Source organism: Sphaerodactylus townsendi, linkage group LG07 (assembly GCF_021028975.2).
Source record: "Sphaerodactylus townsendi isolate TG3544 linkage group LG07, MPM_Stown_v2.3, whole genome shotgun sequence".
In the NCBI taxonomy this organism is placed as follows: Eukaryota; Metazoa; Chordata; class Lepidosauria; order Squamata; family Sphaerodactylidae; genus Sphaerodactylus; species Sphaerodactylus townsendi.
Window position 1 is genome coordinate 95340960 of NC_059431.1, and position 17106 is coordinate 95358065.

The 17106-nt window shown below is 44.5% G+C and overlaps 1 protein-coding gene across 1 annotated transcript; it reads right to left on the bottom strand.

Moving 5' to 3' along the window:
- Positions 1-1034: 1034 nt before the first annotated feature.
- On the bottom strand, positions 1035-11896 carry LAG3 (lymphocyte activating 3). Its single transcript, XM_048504394.1, has 8 exons — positions 11842-11896; positions 10415-10574; positions 10006-10232; positions 8455-8712; positions 7977-8270; positions 5880-6158; positions 3783-3901; positions 1035-1145 (listed from the first exon to the last, which is right to left on the bottom strand). Exons 1-8 carry the CDS (start codon positions 11894-11896, stop codon positions 1035-1037), a joined length of 1503 nt encoding a protein of 500 aa, XP_048360351.1.
- Positions 11897-17106: the final 5210 nt, after the last annotated feature.

Consider the following 17106-nt stretch of genomic DNA (forward strand, 5'->3'; position numbering starts at 1 on the left):
ACAACATACATTACAAACTTTGAAGGTGCTTCCTGGGCAGCAGAAGCCATATGGGTTCATTTTATTTCTCATGGGAACTTTGGAGAGCCTGGGGAAAAATATCTTTACCCTTTAATTGAGACTTTAATTAATTAAAGGCCATGAAAAGCATCCACAATACATTAAAAGGACAAGACATTTTTCTTCAAGCCGATTGGCAATGCAATCTCTGAGTTAAATTTGCTTGAGTGTACAAAGTACAAAGAGTGTCCAAAAGACCACTTCACACATTATATTTTTAGGCATACATCTATGACTGAAATACTAAAAATGCAGGGTGTGGATGCTACATACATGTTTGCAATGCAAACAGATGTATTAGAAAGGAATGCTGAGCAGAGAGAGTCTGGGTGGGTGCTTACGGGGAATTTCAGAACTGTCTTGCAAAGTTTAGGTGTGACACTTCTTTCAAATGCTGTGTCTCCATTCTGTTCTCATAAAATCTATCCAGCAGCAGTCACAGAATCACTTAGAAGCCAAAGGTATATGATTTATCTTTACAGTTTTGAAATAATAATAATGTGAATTAAATGTGCTGAAAAGCAATAAAACATTTTAAAGGTATTTCTATAGATACAGCATGGTTGTGAAAAAAGTTAGTCAAGTAGAAAGAGTCAAAATGCAGTCAGACGTAATCTATCCAGGGCCAAGACACTTGTGAGTCCTGGAGTCCTGATTAATATTTTTGCATGCCTTCTTTAAAGCTCACACTGCCCACAACAAGCAAACTCCCTTCCTGTAATGTTTCCCTTGTTTTATTTTAAATAGCTGCCTTGGGTGCCACCTCCCACAGCAGACCAGTGCAAAAACAGAAGGCCTCTCAGAGCTCTCCTGCACCTGTTTTCCATCTCCAGATCAGACCCAGCATTCTGCTTTGGGTTTCACAGGAGAAAAGATACAGCCCTGGACTAACCAAGAGCTCATTACACCCCTCCAAGTCTGCATTTCACAGGGCCTTCCTGCCACCTTTCACAGAACTTCTCTCTTTGCTGTCATCATGGTTCTGTCTGCAGGACCTTCTCTTTTTGGGCAGCATCCTTGAACTCTTTTCTCAGATGGGCAGCTGCTACCAGTCTATCCAGTGCTGGGATGTTTAGTGAGCGTGTCTAAAAGAAAAGAAAACATAGGGAGGAATTGGAATGGTGTTCTCTCTAGTTAGCAAGTGGCTGAACACTTTGACAGCAAAGAGAATCACAAGGCAAGCCCAGTGGTTCAGATCAAACCAACTCCATTACCATAAGTCAGAAACAGGGCCACCCTAAGTGATGGAATAGTCAACAGATGGCTGCCTGATGGCCACAAATGGGACATGGGGACATTATGGAAGGAGGCAGCATGGGGAGCGGAAGAGTTATTTCTCCTCCAACCCTCTTCCCCAGCATCATGACTCCAATCCCAAATCCTTCTGCTGCTAAACTCCATGCATGGACGTAGGTAAGGGTGGGGGTTCTCAGGTTTGAAAAAAAAAAACCCATTCATGTCCGAAGCTCCGCCCCTCTGTTTGTGGGTTTTTAAAACATTTTAGTGCTTTTTTGGTTTTTAGCTTGCAGGGGGTGCATTGTTTGGGCTAGCAGCACCAAACATTCACGGATTGTTTGGGGGACTCTCCTGATGATACTACCCGGGTTTGGTGAGGTTTGGTTCAGGGGGTCCAAAGTTATGGACTCCCAAAGGGGGTGCCCCCATCCTTCATTGTTTCCAATGGAAGCTAATAGAAGATGGGGGCTACACCTTTGAGGGTCAATAACTTTGGACCCCTTGAACCAAACTTCACCAAACCTGGGATGCATTCTCAGGAGAGTCTCTAATTGATACCACCCAGGTTTGTGAAGTTTGGTCCAGGGCGTCCAAAGCTATGGACTACCAAAAGGGGTGCCCCCATCCCCCATTGTTTCCAATGGGAGCTAATAGGAGATGGGGGCTACACCTTTGGGAGTCCATAGCTTTGGACCCCCTGAACCAAACTTCACCAAACCTGGGTGGTACTCGATAGGGAAGAAGACTCCTAAAGATACCCTGAAAGTTTGGTGCTTCTAGTTTAACAATTGCACCCCTGACAACAGGCACCCCCCAAATTTCCCCAGATTCTCCTTTTAAATCCACCCCCTTCAGCATGGATTTAAAGGGAGACTCTGAGGTCCTCAGTTTAGAAGAAGAAGAAGAAGAGTTTGGATTTATATCCCCCCTTTCTCTCCTGTAGGAGACTCAAAGAGGCTTAAATTCTCCTTGCCCTTGCTCCCTCACAACAAACACCCTGTGAGGTGGGTGGGGCTGAGAGAGCTCCGAAAAGCTGTGACTAGCCCAAGGTCACCCAGCTAGCGTGTATGGGAGTGCACAGGCTAATCTGAATTCCCAAAATAAGCCTCCACAGCTCAAGTGGCAGAGCAGGGAATCAAACCTGGTTCCTCCAGATTAGAATGCACCTGCTCTTAACCACTACGCCACATTGAAAGTGATGCTGTTTCAGGGTGGGGGATAATCCACCCCAAAACAACATCACTTTCAATGTTGTTTAACTAGGGACCCCAGATTCTCCCTTTAAGGTGGATTTAAAAGGAGAATTAGGGCTCTCAAGTTTAAATACCATTGAAAGTGATGCTGTTTGGGGGTGGATTCCAGCATCACAGCGGCTGCGCAGGGGGGGCGGGCACAAAACTCAGATTTTGCACCAGGCTCCATTTTCCCTCTATGCCTCTGCCCAGAGGGGTGGGGCAGGGGAGGGCAGGGCAGGGAAGTCTGACATCCCCGGCCTCGGAGAGCTGCTTTTATAAGTGCTAGGCCAGGGGCGGGGCTTGAGGAGGCGTGGCCATGTCCTAGGGGTGGGTGGTGGTGTGGCCCCCCCAACCCCCCATAAAAAATCTATACCTACATCCCTGACTCCATGCCTGTGTCATATATTGATATGTCCGTACACCCCCGCCCCTTTATTGTGAGTTGGTGTGTGTGGTAGGTGCAGGAAATTTTAGATTGTGTTTGGGTTTTTAAGATGGTTTTTCTGTGATTTTGCTATTGTGATTTTACTGTTAAACTTTTACTGTTGAGATTTTACTGTTGTTGGATTTTTACTGCTGAGATTTTACTGTTGTGATTTTACTGTTGTACGGTTTTTATTGTAACCTGCCTGAAGACCTTGGTAAAGGGTGGGAAATTAAAGGTAATAAACAAACAAACCCATAAATAAATAAGTAGCCAAGGTCATCATTTGTCTTTTTGCGGGGTAGTAGAGATGAGGCTTCCAGCATTATATCAGGTATTTTGTTCCCGGCCTGGCTAGCAGTAATGGTAGCCAGAATTTCTGTTCCCCCTTTGGAGTCATCCCCAACCCAGGCCAGAACAGAGGGGGGGCATGGGGGTCAGTTAGCATGAGACTAAGATGTCTAATGAGACCTACTTGCTTGGCAAAAGAGACCCTTTGATAAAGAAACTTGATATTGTAAAGAAATCAAAGGAGAATCTCTTGGCACAAAATATTAATATTTTACAGAAGATCCATAATCAAAATAATAAAAGATTAATATAGTTAAAATTCAGATAAATAAATGCAGATAACTGATTACAAAAATACTTAATGAGCGGTTTGAAATGGGGCCCACATTTCCCACCTGGCCTGGGCCTATTATCAGCTTTGCACCGGCCTGCCCTGACCTCCCGTTAGGCTGATTGATACTCAGGAAGAAAATCAGCCGTGTGCCCAGAGGTGGCAGATGCCCACAGGCAAAGAAACGAGGGGCCCAGGAACTTACCCTGTGCCACAAGAGGATCAGAACTGCAACAGAGACCACAAGGGCAAAGAGGAAGCTAATCAGTCCATAAGTGATCTCCTCAGGCATCATGTTTTGTGCTGGACTAGCAACTTGGGCACCTACAAAATAAACCTTAGATTGGCTGCAATGGAACAGGCAGATCAGAAAGGAATAAAGCTTAATGTCATGGGGGTGTGAAGAATCAGCCCTCCCTTAATCCTGTTTTCCTGTGGGGTTGGGGGAAACTGCACAGGCAAGTGGATCTCTATCTAGCTTGGCTCCCCTTTCTTTATGCCTCAAAACCTGTCTCTTTGAATAGCTGCAGCCTTGAGCCCAGCCTTGGCCGGGAATGGGCAGAGTATAAGTGTAAGAAAATAAAATACAAATAAAGTTGCTAACTTCCATGTGGGACCTGAAGATCTCCCAGAGTTACAACTGATCTTCAGACAACAGAGGTCAGTTCCCCTGAAGAAAATGGCAGCTTCAGAGGGCGGACTCCATGGCATTATATCCTGCAGTGCTGAAGTCCTTGTGCTCCTCAAACCCTATTTCCTAACCTGGACTAGGACCTGGCTGCTTTGGATGGCTGCCATGGCATTGTACCCCACTGAGGTCCCTGTCCTCCCCAGACACCACACACCCAAATTTCCAGGAGTTTCCCAACCTGGATCTGGCAACCCTATCCCTCTATACAGTGGTGGGATTCGAATGATTTAACAACTGGTTCTGGTGGTGGGATTCAAATAATTTAATAACTGGTTGTTTACAAGCAGCATTTTAACAACCGGTTCTGCCGAAGTGATGCGAATAGCTGAATCCCACCACTGCCTCTGTACCCCGCCGGTTGCTGGGGTAGGGGGCAACCTTAGGTGGGTGTGGAAGCTGTGGAGTGGAGCAGCTGAGTTGCAAGACAGGGGGTCACACCCTGGAGAAGATGCAGCAGGAGAAGCCGAGACAGCGATCAAAGATATTTGGGAAGCAGGAGACTATCAACACCCCCCACAAGGATTTGGCCATTCAGTCACAAAGCATAGGCCTGTTACTTCTTCATCCCAAGGGCTGTAGGTACACAGAGACACTCAAAATCGGAGACTGAGCAGTCTTAGACACAGCTTACAACTATAAGGTATTGTCTGAGAATACACTACAATTCAAATCCCCTTAGCCTCATTTATCCAATATTTCAAATTGGTTTCCTGCCATTAAGGAAAAAATTAGATCTCTTGGCATATCCACAGACTCTTTTTAATCTTTCGGCATCTGAGGCCTTTTGAAAAATAAAATGCAGTTTTTTGGAGATCCAAGTGCAAAATCTTAATAGTGCAACCAACAAGGCTTGCTCCCCTTTAAGACTGGGGATTCTACAATGCAGGCCATGCTGCTTCATATCTTTACCATCTCCAAAATCCGAACCAATGTAGAGTTTTTTCTTTGGCCAAATTCAGAGTTATGCCATCTGAAATTCTTTATGGAAATATCAAGATGTTACATATTCAGATAAGCATTGCCCTTGCAAAGTGAGCGGCACTGAAACTATCCAGCATGTTTTATTTTATTGTCCTTTTTTCGGAAATTTGAACAAAGTTTCTAAGCCCTGTTTTAGTAAATAGGACAGGACTTTCTGATGCTGCAAAATTGTTCCTTCTCTTGAATTCCAATCTTGAAATAAGCGAGAAAGTAGCAAACATTTTTGCAAGATGCAAAAAAGTTGCATCAAAATCAGGCTGGGAGATAAATTGTTGTTTACTTATTCAATCTTTAATGTGTGATTATGGCTTGCTCTTCATTTTCTTTATGGTTTGATCATGGTTGTTTGGTATGTTTTATATGCCAATAAAGGTTTTCTGTCTTCTTGTCAGTCTGTCAGAATCAGAGATGGAAGCAGCCGTCTCTTTCCATTATCTTATTGAATCATGCACTGAAATCAGGATTTAGTGGTTGCAGGTATGTGGGTGTCAGGCAGCCCCATTCTCATTTTTACTCAGAAGCCAACCATGACAAGGTCCACGGGATTCACTCCTGTATGTACAACTACTACCTTACACCTAGTCAGACTGTGACGCTTGCATGAAGAAGAAAGAAAGCGGGAAAGAATACCTGCAATTTCCAGGTGATACTGCACAGAGCCCAGCCTCCCTTCTGCACTGTGGATGCTGCACTCCCAAATCCCAGAATCCTCAGGCGACACCTTGGAGAACTCTCGGATCCAGCCGGTGGTCAAGTGTTCAGAACTCTTGAAGGCAGCTTTGGAACTATTTGAAGGCTCTGGACCCAACCACTTCCATTGAAAATGCACCTTTCCTGGGGCATGGCTCAGATTGCAGGTGAGCACCAAGTGAGATCCCTCCAGGACTGGCCCCTCAATGCTTGGAATGACTGGGGAGAAGGTAGGAAGGAAAAAATGCATTGATTGCCCCAGACTGTAATTTCCTTGCAAATTCACATCTATCGCCTGCATTAAAAATGACACTATCCCTGGCTTCCATTCATTGATCCCTGGCATCTGATACTAAGCTAATGTACATTTAAATGATTGGGGGCGGGGGGGGGCGTAATGTGAAGGCAGCATAGCATAGCTCAATCTCCTCAGATCTGGAAAGCGGCCTGTACTTGGAAGGGAGACTATCAAGGAAGACTCTGCAGAGGAAGGCAATCAATGGCAAACCACCTCTGCTTCTCACTTGCTTTGAAAGCCTTTTGCTGGGGTCACCTTAAGTATTTTGCAACTTGACAGCACTCTGCACACACACACAAAACTTTCCTGTAGGTAAGGTGATGAAGGAAGGTCAAGGTAGTGCCCCATTTACTTTAAGGAAAAGATGTGCTTGTTATGGGAAAGGCCATCATTAATATTGTATTTTCTATAGCTGTAACAAGGGAAGGAAGAACACAGCATGGAGTAGAGCCTATCTTGTCAGATCTCAGAAGTTAAGCAGGGTTGGTACTGAGGTGGAAGACCACCAAGGAAGACTCCCCAGAGGAAGGTATTGACTAACCACCTCTGCTTCTCACTTGCCTAGAAAACCTCTTGCTGAGGTTGGCATAAGTCCTCTGTTGGCATTTTACACTTACACATTGTTGTGACGCACCAAGCCTCAAACAGTCAAGAATCTGCCTTAACTTGCAGCTTCGCTAACAATTTGTTGCTGGGTCTTTTTAAAAATGATGGATCTGTTGATTAAAGTTTGCAGCTCAGCTGACTTGGTACTTTCCTTTTCTTAGACTTGCAGGAAGAGAATATGCCTAAAGACCAGTTGCACTGAACTGGCTTTGCTAATGGAAGGAGTTCCTTCTGTGAACAAAAGGCAGGAAGGAACTTGAACTTACAGGAGAGAAAATCTTGCATACTAAAGGTCTCAAAACTAGATCTTAAAAGTGAGCAGGCCAGAGGTGGTGGGATCTGCCCGGTCAATGGGGATCAAAGAAAGAGCTGCACAGAGGGTCAAGCAAGCAGAAAATACTTGTCGAGGGAGGGAGTATAGATGTACTAGAAATAGCTGATGTAGAACACAGAAGAGATGGATCTACAAATCAGGTTTGCACTTCAACTCAAAAGGAGGCAATAAAAGGGCCAAAAGGGACCTGACAAAGGTCATGGATCTCTCTCTATTCATTTGTAAATGGTGACCCCCAAGAATGACTCCAGTTTGGATTGGAACCACAAGGGGAGGGACTGTACAAGTTTAAGCTTTCATCCCCTACCTGATTTTGGTAATCGAAACCAGGGTCTTACCCATGCAGACCAGTTTTTTAAGGTACCCGTGTTTCTTTCCTTTAAAGTGCTAACAATAGCACAGCTGTTAAGTGACACTGTACGGGGGTGGAAGGTTTAATCTACCTTCCCCTCTGTGTGCAGCCTCAATCCAAATCAGGAGAGATGAGGGGACATGCATACCAAAAGAGTTGTTTATCCCCTATGAAGATGGTATTCTGATGCTAAATGCTCTGATGTGACCCATTGCGTGAGGAGAATACACTGAGAACAGGCAAGGTGGCAGGCAAGAGGCTCTTTTCAGTTGTTAACAATCTTGGCTTTCAACTCCCACCTAAGGAGAGATTGGCCTACCCACAATCCTTCCAATACATGTAGATACCATTTTGTGTGAACGGGCCAATGCCCATGTTTTCCAGCTTCAGTACATACAAGCACGTACCCTCAAAAGATCTGGGCATCCTACCAGATGTCTGCCTCACCTGTCATTATTACCAGAGTGACATTCTTAGAGATGGTTGTGCCATTGATGGAGACTGCACAGAAATATTGGCCGGCACTATCTGGCCCCACAGCAGGGAGATACAAGGCAAGATTCTTATTGGTTCCTTGATGTTGGTTGGACTTGGCTTTCAAGTCATCTCCTGCCACGTGGCTCCAACGCACAGCTACCTTTGAGTTGTCGTAGTCCAAGGGATTGAAATTCAGTATGCAGGGCAGGTAAATGTTGGTTCCTGTTGCAGCATAGACTACAGGCCAGGTTGGCCCAGCAAATCCTGCACAGGGAAGCAGAAAGATGGTCCAGGGTATTAGACAGTATCAGTGTGGACCTGAATTTGAGATAATAATGTCTATTTGCTCATCCAGAGAAGATGGAATTGAGAGAGAAGTGGAGTCTCATTGCTCCAGATGAAACAATCCACAGTTTGGAGGAAGCTGAGATGGAGATTGATCTCTTACCTAAGACTTGAAGGTGGTGTGTGACAGAAACTCGCTCTCCACCTGCATAGGTCAGCTCACAAACCCAGGGCCCAGAGTCACTACTGATTGATCTGGAGATAAACAGAGATTGACCTGCAGGCCAGAAACGACCAGATGTCTTGACAAGGTGATTGGCAGAGAACCACTGGATCTTTATGGGCTTTTCCGGAAGTGTGGAGCTACAGGTTAGCTTAACAGACTCAGACTCAAGCAATGGACCAGGAGGATTTGCACTTACTGTGAAAGGAAAAAAAGAGAATTAAATGTAAGACTCAAGTAGGGTTGCCATCCTCCAGGAGGTACCAGCAATTTCCCTGGAAATTATGACTGAGCTCCGGACAATGGCGATCAGTTCCCCTTGAGAAAATGGCAGCTGAGATAACTTCTCATCCCCACCCCCAAATCTCCAAGAGTTTCTCAAACTGGAGACCAAAACCCTAAATTCAAGCCGTATCCTGTTTCTTGAACAACAACCCACTCCTTTCTGAGTTGATTTGAAGAGGGACTACAAATTGGATACTAAATGATGAGATGGTTTAGGAGATTCAGCTGAGTTAACCCTGAGTAAATCAAGACACCTTCCAAAAGCCTTTGTTAATGCTGCCACTTGTATTACATAGAGGAAAACATATGCTTGGTGGTGAAAAGTGATGTCAAGTCGCATCTAACTTATGGCGACCCTGCAGTTTTGGTAGGCCCTTTCGCTGGGCCAAAATCAACGACACGGTGACCTGAGGGGAGGCCGGTAAAACGCCGCCCCTGCAGGCCGCAGTTCCCGCACCCGAGGTCGCACCTGACTGCCCTCCCCTCCCCAGGGCGGCGGTCAGGTCGCCTAAACAAATAAACGCCTTTAAAGGGTTGTTGTTGAGGGGAAAGAATGTCTTCCTCGGGCGGCGCTGCGCTAACCGCGCCACCGGGAACAAAGCCTTGTTTCCTTCCCTTTTCCATGTACCTCGTGTCGCCATCCTGCTGGCCTCCTAAGTCCCTCCCTCGCTGTCCTCCGACCCCTGGAGGTCGGAGGGCAGCATGGGCGGGGCTGAGGAGGCCAGCAGGACGGCGACACAAGAGGTACATGGGAAAGGGAAGGGGGGAAGAGGCGGCTCCATGCGGAGCCGCCTGCCGTCTGCCGGCCTCCGCCTCCACGCCTGCGGAATTCCTGCCGGCATGGAGGCGCCCTTATGGCTGTGCGGAAATGGCCAAAGCTAGAAAAGAATAGAAGTATTTTGCCATTGTCTGCTCTTCACAGTGACCCTGGACTTCCTTGATGGTTTCCCATCCAAATACTAACCAGGGCCAACCCCACAGCTTCAGAGGTCTGATGAGCTTAAACTATTCTGTACGATCCAGGTCAGGGCATACATGCTTACTCATTTCAAAGCATACAAGTTTAAAATTTCCTAAGGGACTATTTTTAAAAACCTAACCAGCTACCAAATACTGCCCCAGATTCCCCAGGTAGCTTCCCTGAGGTTCTTGAGTCAATTGAACTCTGCTTTTTATGAGCACCTTCTGAGCATCAGATGCACTTACCTGATACCACATCAAGTTTCAGCTCACAGTGATGCGCCTTGCTGCCATATTTCACTCGTGCACTATATCTCCCCACATCTTCTCTTGTAGCAGGCTTGATCTGAAGTGAGAAATCCCCGTGGAGAAAGTCCTTGTCCTGCACTGATGCACGGGGCATCATGGAACGGGCCCGTGTTTTGAGACCGCTGGCTGCCACTTGGAGTACCATGTGATGTACCTGGGTGGAACTGGAGGTGACAAGAGAGAGCTTGTGTTAGTCCTGGCAAAAACAAGAAAAGGAGTCAGAAGATAAGTCAGAGAGCATTGGGGTCAATTGGATCAAGGTAATGGATGGAAAGCAGAACAAATGAACTAGAAGGAAAAGAACAACAAAGATCCATCTGGGGTAAGAATGGGTCCTTCCTCTTACCTTCTTCCCCGCCACTCCCATCGAATCGACAGTCTCTTGTACAGCTCTCCTAAGCTGCTCTCCAGCTTCTGAGGGTTCAGGTAACAGGGAAGGACTGCACGGCCCCCTTCTTCAGCCCAAACCCTCTTTGGCTCTCCTGCTTCATAAGAAACATTTCTAGCTGCAGTGAGAACACAGATCCAAACAAAGAAAATATAAGGTGAGTGGAAAGGGGATTGGGTGTCTCAATCTAGCTTCACAGGGTTGTTGTGAGGTAAAATGAGGGGTTGAGTTTGGAAGGAAGAGCCTTGGGCTTAAAAACATGGAGTGGAACTGAAGAAAAGCCTCAAGTGAGCTGGAAAGGTTCAGAATTTAGGATTGCCAACCTCCAAGTGGTTAAGACTAGAAAAACTGGAGTAGCACAACTTGCAAATTGCCAATGATAATGAAATCATGCAAAAAAAAAGGCACCTGATTAGAACTGTCTCAACAATCACCTTTAAGCAGATGTGTTTTGCTTCTTGATAATTTTCATATAACTAAACCCTAGTATGTACACAACATCTCTAATCAGTACTCTACTGGCATATACATATATCTGAAGATAAGATTTGCTTTCAATGTTTTGAGTCATCTTGGTGTAGCATCCCTGGGTCCCTATGCAGAGGCAGGCAATGGCAAAACATCTTTTGCTTTATTGAAACCAGTTGGTAGGTAATGTAAGACCTTGAAAATTGTGTTAGTGGAGCTTGACTTGAATATCGTTATTGATATAAATTGTAATTGCTGTTCTCAGATAGAGTTTAAACATCCTCAATACAAGATACTGAGGTAGCGTATTAAGCATATCTGTCAGGTGATATAGATTATTTGAAGTGTAAACTACAGAATTTTAATGTAAATCTTATGGAAGTTTTTGTAAGCTTTGGCCCAATTTTCTGATATTGTACCCATTTATTAAAGATGGTCCCTTGAATAAACCTTCGGGAGAAATGCTGAAGTAATCATTTTGCGTCGGGACGCAGGAGTGCTACACCAAGACGACTCAAGGAATTGAAAGCAAACCTTATCTTAAGATGTATCTATCAGCCAGTAGAGTATTGATTAGAGATGTTGTAAATCTACTAGGATTTGGTTATATAAAAACTACCAAGTTTTATGAGACAAGTCTATTCTTTTTTACACAACCTCCAGGAGGGGCCTGGAGATCTCCTAGACTCTCCAAGCTGCAGCGATCAGTTCCTCTGGAGAAAATGGCTGCTTTGGAGGGTGAATTCTATGGCTTCCTACCTTCTACGGTCCCTTCCCCAAACTCTGCCCTCCCCATCCCCAGAATATGCAGGTATGCCTCATCCCAGATTTGACAACCCCAGTTCAGATGTCAACCAAAGCGAAAACCTACATGCATCCCCCAATATTCTTGGCTACATACCACCCCTGTTTCTTACCACTGGTCGTCAGGAGATTGAGGGCAACTGACCAGGAAAGGAAGATAAGTCTCATGAGGGTGGCATCAAAGGACCTACGCTCTGAACTCATAATTCCGCTCTGAAGGGAAGGTTCAAAGAGGCGCGGGACTGTCAAGAGGCAGGGAAGAGGAGGAGGATCTCTGATCAAAGGCCTTGTTTGGTCACCCTTTTATGGCAGGTGGGCTGCTGGTTTCCTGACAGGGCTGAGATGAGACGCATCACAACCGAGAAATCAGCTCTGACTGAAACATGTGCAGGAAGACAGAGAGAAGCTACCAGCAGTTCTCGAGAGCCTGTGGAAACTGTCTCATTCTGTCCATTTGCGAACCGCTGTTTTTCTTCATGCTTCTGCTTACAATGGAAAAATGTATATAGAAACATACCTCGCCGGAAAGGCCCTCATGGTGTTTTGCTTTTATCTTTTCATTGTTTCCCCTTTTGTGGCAATTTCATCTTCATTCATCTGACCCTGGCTTTTCAAAACACCTTGCTGACATTATTAAGGAGACAAAGAATATTCATAAAATTGAAGCATTTATCTGTGTGCACCAAATAATTCATCCTGGAAAAATAACTTCCCAGTTGTATTGGATCCTTACACAGAGGGGTGTATCTGGTTCCAAGCCCTTCTAAGAATAACAAAAAATCAATAATAAGCATCCTCCATTCATAGCGACAACCCCAAAAATATCTTTTTCTACCCTAATACAAAATACAAATAAATAATTTACCTAAACAAAAACTTCAATGTGTGCTTGCATGGAATGGACATTGTGAAGCAGTGAAAAGGATAAGCAAGAGAAATGCTGTCCCGGCTGAATGATGAAAGCTATTTTCTCTGAAAACATTAAAGTCCCTTTTGAAAACACCACAAGCCTCCAAAGACGTGTTCAAAGCCAATAACATACCAGCAACTGGCCAGCTTGTGGGTTTCCTATATTGTTCTAAGGACTCTGTATTATTGGTATAGAATGACTTATGCTACCTATGTCTACTAACAGACTTTATGCCTAGAGCCTGTGATCAGCCAGTAATACATTTTGCTGCTGGAATTTGAACGAAATTAGAAGCATTTACTGTACATTGTGTAAATATCACTAGTTTAGTAAAAATTGAAAGTATTCAGTCGTTCTGACTGTTAGCCGCTTTTCTGCAAAATTGGCTACTTGGTCTACAGATTGTGGCTGGAGATTTTCTGGGATTACAGCTGATCTCCAAGTGACAGAGATCAGTTCATCTGGAGAAACCCTACCTTCCTCAGGTTCTACCTTAAAAATTTCCAGGTATTTCCTAACCTAGAACTGGTAGCCCTGTGCCTAAGAAAATGATGTCATCAGGCTACTCAGGTTGCTAACTCCAGATTGGGAAATTCCTGGAGATTTGGGAGAAGGAGACTGGAGAGGGCAGAGTTTAAGATGGAATTTAGCCAGCTATAATGCCTCAGAGTTCCACCTCCAAAATAGTCATTGTAATTCTGGGAGATCTCTGGTCTTCACCTGGAGGTTGGCAAATCTTACCACACCTAGCAGTTGGGAGTTGTCCAAGCTGTGTGGCCGTGGTCTGGTAGTTTTTGCTCCTAACCTTTCATCAGCATCTATGACTGGCAACTTCAGAAGCATGTTCCAGATATCTCTGAAGATGCCCACCATAGATGCAGGCAAAACGTTAGGAGCAAAAACTGCCAGACCACAGCCACACAGTCCAGAAAACTCACAACAGCCCATTGATTCCGGCCATTGAAAGCCTTTGACAATACATCTTACCACACTGCTCTTTCACTGCTTCTGAGGGCAAGGACAGCTGAGGTCTCCCATCTCCCTGCACCTGACTTCCCTCTACTGCCTGTCATTTGTGAAAAGACCCTGTGCCCCAAGTGTGGGTATAAATGGACATTCGATGTCTTTTCTGCTCAGCAGTTTGATAGGAGGTTCAGAAATCTATGTAGATGCGTTCATGGCTCTTTCTGGGTTTTGAGCTTTCCTGAATAAAAGGGTGAGAAGGAGAAACAGCCTGGAAGACTGAGGTTTCCTGTGGCACCAGGAGCTCCCCCCTGAGAGCCAGCATGGTGTAGTGGTTAAGAGCAGGTGTACTCTACTCTGGAGATCTGGGTCTGATTCTCTGCTCCTCCATGTGAGAGGCAAACTGTTACCTGGTGAACCAGTTTGCTTCCCCATTCCTACATTCCTGATGGGTGACCTTGAGCTAATCACAGTTCTCTCAGAACTCTCTCAGCCCCACCTACCTCACAAGGTGTCTGTTGTGGGGAGAGGAAGGGAAAGGAGTTTGCAAGCTGTCCAGAGTCTCCTTATAGGAGAAAAAGGCAGGGAATAAATCCAAACTTCTTCTTCTTCTTCCCTCATGAGGGGGCCAATCTGGTTGAGAGTTTTTTGTGCTGAGTGAGGTGCTGAGAAACAAGGGCTCTGTTTTACTCAGCAGGCAGCACTATCTTTAGCAGTGACGTCTTTGATGTTTCTGTCTTTCAACCCGCTCTAAATGCTGACTCTGGTGAACAGCATTTTGCTTACCAGGGCTAAGATAAAAATCAACAAGCACTACAGTGGCTGAGAAGGTTGCCAACTCTGGGTGCAGAGATTCCTGGAGATTTAGGAATAGAGCCTGGGGGAGGGTGGGGTTTGGAGAGCAACCTCCGTTGGGTAGAGTTGCCATGCCTGGCCTGGGAAATACCTGAAGATTAGAGGATGAAGTTTGAGAAGGGTGGGGATTGAAGGGCAACAGGTATATTTGTATATGACCCTGTTAGCAGAATGTAGCTTTGTGTGCCACTTTGTGTGCCACCTAGCTGAAGATTAGCCTTTTTACCTCAGAAATCATTAAACATAAGAGAGCTTTACTTAAACTGAGAAATAGTCTATATACATAAACTACGTATCATTTATATATTGCTACATTCACAGTTCATCAGTTGGTTACAATTTCAAGCACAGTCTCCGAGCGCCATTTTCCCCCCATATGCCGCTGTGGCCCAAGGACACCCAGAAGGCTTCATGGGGACAAGTAGGAAGCAAACCCGGTCTTGAATTTTAAGTCCGCTGCACATGTGGAGAAGAGGGAGAAAGCAGAGTATACAATAAATAGATGAATAAATAAATTCAGGCAGACAGATCTGACCCACTAGACAGAGGATCTACCAAGGAGTTCTCCTGCAGAAGGCCCACTGAAATTCTTGGGAGCTGAACAAGGGCTTTGAGGCAGATGTGTTAAATCATGTTTTGAGTAGGTCAAGAAACGTCTTTGCAAAGGAAAACAGTCACATGACCTGGCTGTCTGTTAACTGGATTACAGGCAGGTTGACCTTGTGAAAGGAATCCAATAACACAAATCTGCCAAAGACATATAAAATTGCGTCCCCAAAAGCTTATGCTGAAGGGGGGAAGAATCTTGGAAGCCTTTAAGTTTCCTGTTCTAATTTTGCCACAACATAGCTAGCCCCCTGGAATTATTATCTTCTGTGTACATGGCAAGCTTTCTTTGAAAGACAGATATACCCTGTCCTGTAAAATACAAAATCTGCCACAGGTTACAGAAGAGTGCTCACTAAGAAATGCTTTAGATGGTATCATGTCCGTGACACACTCCTTATATTGTCAGAGCGCTTGAAATGAAGCTGAACAGGAGCTTTGTGAACCCCTAAAAAAAGGCAAACTGATTTATTGCCACTGAAAAATGTTTGCAAACTCCTGCCATTTGGATTCTGAGTTTCTGCTGACTTTTCCTTTTTTATTTATTTATTTGTTTGTTTGTTTGTTTGTTTGTTTGTTTGTTTATTATTATTATTTATTTATTTGATTTATATCCCACCCTTCCTGATAGGGCTCAGGGCGGCAAACATCAGAATAAAACCACACAACAACTTTTGTGGTGCAGTCTTCTTGCTTAGACAATTGGGAAGAAGGAACTGGATTTGCTGGCAAACCAAGGCCCCAAACCTATTTGACCTGTGTCATTTTTGCCCAACATTTCCTTTTTCTTCTCAAATATTTTGCAGAAATCCAGAGGGCTAGCCATGTGTTCGCCCATTGCAGCAAAATTAAACAGGAATCTAGCGGTCTCTTAAAGACTTTATTTCCCATGTACAGTTTTGTGGATTAGATTCCCCAATGGCTGGGTGGTGGGTTTTTTTTTTTAAAAAAACCCTTCTTTGGAAGATTTATATTATTGGATTCCTTCCTCAAAGTCAAACTATCTATAATCCAATTAACTCTCTGCCACATCATGAGACCATTTTCTTTTGCAAAGATGAATCTTGACCTAAGGAAAGCACGGACTAAGGCATCCATTTGCGATGCCTTTTTAACTGCTCCTGTGAATTTCACTGGGGCTTGCACAAGAGAATTCCTCTGCAGAACGTGTACCCTGTGGGTCAGATCTGTCCGCCTTAATTAAAAAGGCCCTTGCTTCTGAAGCTAATCTTCCAATGCAGATGGCACTCTGTGCAGCTGAATTTCTTGAAAGGGTATGGGGAGCAAAACAGGGGAAAATTCATACACCACTGAGCATCCCTTATATTTCCATGAGGAAATTAATGTTTTAACAAGTAAATGTTTAAAATGCATCTTTAAAAAAAAATGGAGTAAGCTGCATATTCTGCATATTCAGCTGCTGCCATTCATTAAGTCAAATGATAGGTATTCATGTGTGAAGATACCCTGCCCTACATAACGCAGTATAAGCCAGGGAGTTCAGCTCTTTGAGTCAGGCAATGCTCTCAAATTGGGTTATTGGGTTGGTGGGTTGAATTAACGAAATTGCCAATATTCTGCAGAAACAAAAGCTCACATGATGGTTTTTTTTAAAAAAAACCCTCAAACAAATGTGATCTTTAACATTTCTATCCCATCTTGGACTCAAGGCAGGAAGCAGTCCAGCAAACTTCCACTGGAAGTGCCTAGGAAATAACTGACACTTGGGCCCAATTCACCTGTTACAAAGTCCTCATGTCCCCTGCTTGTCTGCCCCTGGTTCTGGGATTTCCACACTCATGATTTCAAAGACATGGCTTGAAACAACAATCCCTCAATGATTCTTTCTTTCTTTCATTGCTTAAGACATGATGAAACATTCTGAAGAACTTGAAAACTGACACACTGTTTTGGGCCATTTGGTTTGACCTTCATGTTGGGTATAAATTCTATTTTGTTTCATTTATGCATGCACTACTTACCTTGCAATGTTTGCTTTGCAGTGGAGTCTTCCCACTTTGTTGCTGTTGTTTACACAGGGATT